Source organism: Ursus maritimus, unplaced genomic scaffold (assembly GCF_017311325.1).
Source record: "Ursus maritimus isolate PB19 unplaced genomic scaffold, ASM1731132v1 scaffold_5, whole genome shotgun sequence".
NCBI classification, from domain to species: Eukaryota; Metazoa; Chordata; class Mammalia; order Carnivora; family Ursidae; genus Ursus; species Ursus maritimus.
In genome coordinates this window covers 84,302,289-84,307,049 of record NW_024426663.1, presented here as the reverse complement: position 1 = coordinate 84,307,049, position 4,761 = coordinate 84,302,289, and the positions used below count along the sequence as shown (strand labels likewise).

The following is a 4,761-nucleotide window of genomic DNA, read 5'->3' as shown; positions in this document are numbered from 1 at the left end:
TTTCAAACTTCTGCCTTAATTGTTCTTCTAATTTTATAGTTTATGACTTTGAATTATATTCTCAATGCAATTAACAAGGCATGGTTATTTTATACTGTGGATCTGCATTTATTTGAGAACAAATGTACTTGATTTTAATAAACTGAATGAAACAATTTATCTAATAGACTAGGGTGTGATTGTTGTCAGTCCAAAATGTATCATACGGCATAAACAAAATCTATACTCAGTAAAACAACATCCACTGAGCCTATATATTCATTTTAGAATATAATGAACACTTCCATAGCATATTTTCCAGGGCTCCCATCACATCTTTATTCTGAAGACTATAAATTATGGGGTTGAGCATAGGTGTCAGAATAGTGTAGAAGGCAGACACAACTTTATCTTGGCCTGAAATATGGGAAGAAATCGGCCGCATGTACATAAAAATGATGGCACCATAATATAAGCTGACCACTGTCAGGTGAGATGAGCAGGTCGAGAATGCTTTTTTTCGGCCCTCAGCAGAAACCATTTGGATAATGGTGACCAGGATGAGTGTGTAGGAGGCAAGGATGACTGAGAATGGAATCAGAAGCAAAATGGTGGTGCTGATCAAAATCCCAGTCTCATAGGTCAAGGTATCCTCACAGGAGAGATGCAGCACAACAGGAAGTTCACAGTAGAAATGATTGATTTCTCTTGATCCACAAAAGGGAAATCTCATGGTGTAGACAGTATGAATCAAGGCATTGACAGTACCACTGGTCCATGAGCTAACAGTCATCAACCTACAGAGGGGCCAATTCATGAGGAGTGGGTAGTGTAAAGGTTTGCAGATGGCAACATATCGGTCATAGGACATGAGTCCCAAGAGGATACACTCAGTCCCACCCAGGGCCAACCCAAGGAAGATCTGGGTGCCACAGTGAAAAGGGGAGATGATTGTCTTATGCAGAAGGTAGTCATTCATCATCTTGGGGACAAAGGAAACTGTGAAGAGTATGTCAATGAGAGACAGCTGCCAAAGGAAAAAGTACATAGGGATATGAAGATGATGGTCTACCAGGATCAGTAGAATTAAGAGGCTGTTTCCAGTTAGTGTGAATATTAACATCATGATGATAAGCACAAAGAGACAGAAGTGAGTTGGAGTGTATTTCAGTAGACCCAGAAGAATGAATTCAGTCATAGTGTGGTTTTCCAAATGTTTCATTCTTGTAATCTCTATAGAGATAAAAGGAAAAGCATATAATATAGAAACTATTTCACTATTATTAGTGCACTACATAGAAATTAACTTGGAGGAAAACATTGTCCATATTACCTGAAGAATTCTGGAGAAAATAGTGAATCCAGCAGATCTAAATTGATCAAAAGACATTTATCTTGCTTGATTTATGCTACATGATGTGAAATAGTTAATTAGATGGATATTTTCCCCCTTTTAATATATTTTGGCTCTTCCAGTCCAAAATAGGTAGAATAAAAAGATTGCTTTATTAGTGGTTTAGCAGCAGTTTTGGTGATGGCTTTCCAGTAAAAACAGCTAGTCAGATTGATTTTGCATTCTCTCTGAAAGTTCCTCTGGACTTCGGTACTCTGATCCCTAGACTTAAGCAAAGTTCTACAAGCAAGCCCGCTAAAAATAATAAACATTATGCATACAAAAATTTGATTTTTGTATTATAGCTATTAGTACAAGTGTGTTCATTGTTGATTAGTAGAATCTATTTCTCCAAATCTAATTTGATATTATTTAAATATTTTTCTTACTTCAGACACATAACGTTTTCTATGTATAATGAACATCATGAATAGTTTCCCCATGAAAGTATCATCCTTTCTATGGAACATTCCTCCAATTTTTGAGAATAAATGGGAATATAAAGCATACTACTGTGGCTACTTAATCCTGGTGACAAATAAATTATGCACTGGATCCTAGTAGTAAAAGTTAACTGTAGAAATCCTCTGCCTGAAATGTCTCACATAACCATGCGCTCCTTCATATCAATAAAAGAGAGGCTTTGTTCAAATATGCAGCTTCTCCTCAGCTCTACAAAGATTCAAATTCTTCAGCCTTCAACCACACAAGAACATTCCTTCAAGTAATGACCTCAACCCTTCTCTTAAAATGTATGGTAAAATATCAATCATAAAAAAGCATGTTTTTACAGCTATGATTAGGCCAAAGAACTCTCTATTTAAATTAGTCAGGTATAGCCTCATATAACTTTTACATTACTTTGTGGTTCAATACAGTAATGAGATTTTCAATTTATCTGTATGCCATCGAACTCATATTTTAAAGTGATGTTCTGATGGTTTATAAAGTAAGAATGATAATTGTTATTGAAACCGTATTAAATATATTTTCATGTCTAAGTTTCAACAATAATATACTCTATAATCTAAGTGTATTTGTATTTAAACATAGTACATTCAATGATCAATATGACAAAAGCAAATAAACACACCATTAAATGGTGGAATAACCAATAGATATGTACCATCATGATAAATATTAAAAACAGGAAAAAATTGCAGCAGAGATAAGCAAAATTATGCAAAACAGCTGAATATCTGGACACAAACAAAATATTGAGATGAGCTTTAATTCACATCCAATAGCTTTTTCCCTTGGCCACATGGCAATTTCTGGTTAATTGAAATTAAAATAATATTCATATGGTGAAAATAGCAGTTTTATGTAAGTACTTCATGTTACTGTTTTCATGCTGTAGGGCAAATGCCTGAATCTTCAAATAAATATGTATTTTTCCAATCTGGATCTTTTACTTTTTCCAAATTTATTATTTGCCAAAAAACAAAACAAAATAAAACAAAACAAAAAAAAAACATGGAAATTCTCCAAAATCTGTAAGTATAATTTGTAGTGCCACTATTTTATGCCATGCTAGGTTCTCTGGTCCCTGTAAAGTCATCCTTCTATATATTCTACAGCAAATGTGGCCTCTATTATTGCTATGGCCCTTAACACTTCCTTCTTGTGGGTGATGCCTTATTTACTACTAAATGTCTGTCTATTTCTATAACTATGACAATGCCATTAGACTAAAGTTTTGCAATATTTTTATTTATTCGTTCATAGGAATCAGACATGATTAAATATACCAGTAGTGACACTTTGTGAAGGTAGAATAGGCTCTGGAGTAAAAATTCAGTGCCTAGATTTTATTTTCTGCTTTCATTACCTGCATGACCTGGGATGAAATACTAAATTCACTCTAAACCTCACTTTCATCATTTGCAAAATTGGGATTCTAATCCATATCATCTCAAATATGTTTTCACACATGAAATATGTTAAAGATCAGTAAACTTTAAATACCTCCATTTTTACCTTAATCTGAACTAACTGATGGTTATCCTTTCCAGCTTATTTCTTTTAATTCAGGCAGCCCAACTTGCAGACATAACAACCCATGATAGGGACCAAACTACACCTCACACAACAATGACTGCTCTGACGCCAGCAAGACCCCACGTAATTGTGATCAACCTGATTTTTTCTTCTCACCTGTATGTACCCATTGACCTTTGTTTCACATTTTCCTTATATAAACCTAAAAGTGTTTTCAGAACTTTGGAGACCATCTTTGAGATTTTAGTCTACTGTCTTCCAAGTGTTGACCTCACTGAAACGAATTTCATCCTTTTTCAGGGTCACTCATCTGCCTGCCTGTGTATTTTGTCAGCAGTGAGTGACCAAATGTGGTCTGTTTAGGACCTCCAGAGCCTGGTGGTTTTGCATTCTGGGGCCCCAGTTACATTAACAGAACATTGGGTTTTCATTAGACAGATCCGTATTTGTAATCTCACTCTGACAGTTATGGGCTGATGGATGTAGACAAGTCTGTGTTTTACAACCTTGCTTTACTCATCTACAAAATGGGATCATAAGCCCCATCAGGCAAGAATACGTGTATCTATATATGAATCTTCTTTAGGGCAATGGATAGAACAATGCTAATACTAGTAAATATTGACATTCATTCTACCTACCTTCTTTACTCATTCCAAAATTCTACAGCTTTTTCCATAATATTTTCTCCCTTAGATTCTTGCTTCTCCCTTCATTTCGCCTTTCTCCATCCTTTCATTCCTTCCTTTCCTCCCTTCACCCACCCTAACTTCTTCCCTCCCTCCTTTCAGTCCATTGTATCGTCAAAATTACTAGACTTAATTACAAAATTTATGCATTAGACATATTATTTTAATATTTTTAAACTTTTAAAAAATATTGATGAACTTTAAATAGAGATGAGTCTTAAAAAATAAATACATATAAAAAGATAATTATTATCCTGCTTGCTTCACATGTGTGAGAAAATTCATCAAGATAATAAGAAAATTTGAGAGGTTATTTATTTATATACTGAATACCCAGATATTTTACCTGGTCTGTTGAAATGATGCATTAAAAATATAGATGGCAATATTTTGCTATTAACATAAGAATATTTAAAAAGAAGATAAATTTATGAAATGCAGATGAGTATTTCAAAAGAATTGTTTTTTTCCCCCAATGGTACATTGAAAACTAACAATCAAACAAAATGCAAAATACATTAATAGAAAGAGACTCTAATAGGTTGCTTTCACAGAGTTGTTTAAAATAAAAGAATGCATGTTCGATTAGACAATCATTTTTACTCCAGAGCCTATTCTACCTTCCCAAAGTGTAACTACTGGTATATTTAATTGTAAAAAAAATGTAAAAAGCTTAAAAGATAATCAAAAAATAGAAAT

General features: G+C 33.9%; 1 protein-coding gene across 1 annotated transcript; it reads right to left on the bottom strand.

Annotated features, from left to right (window-relative positions):
* Positions 1 to 250: 250 nt before the first annotated feature.
* Positions 251 to 1,201, bottom strand: LOC103680583 (olfactory receptor 2AJ1-like). The gene has a single exon (XM_008710084.2). It carries the CDS (start codon positions 1,199 to 1,201, stop codon positions 251 to 253), a length of 951 nt encoding a protein of 316 aa, XP_008708306.1.
* Positions 1,202 to 4,761: the final 3,560 nt, after the last annotated feature.

Coding starts and splice junctions, on each gene's coding strand:
- LOC103680583 (XM_008710084.2), bottom strand. CDS start 1,201: ATGAAACATTTGGAAAACCACACTATGACTGAATTCATTCTTCTGGGT.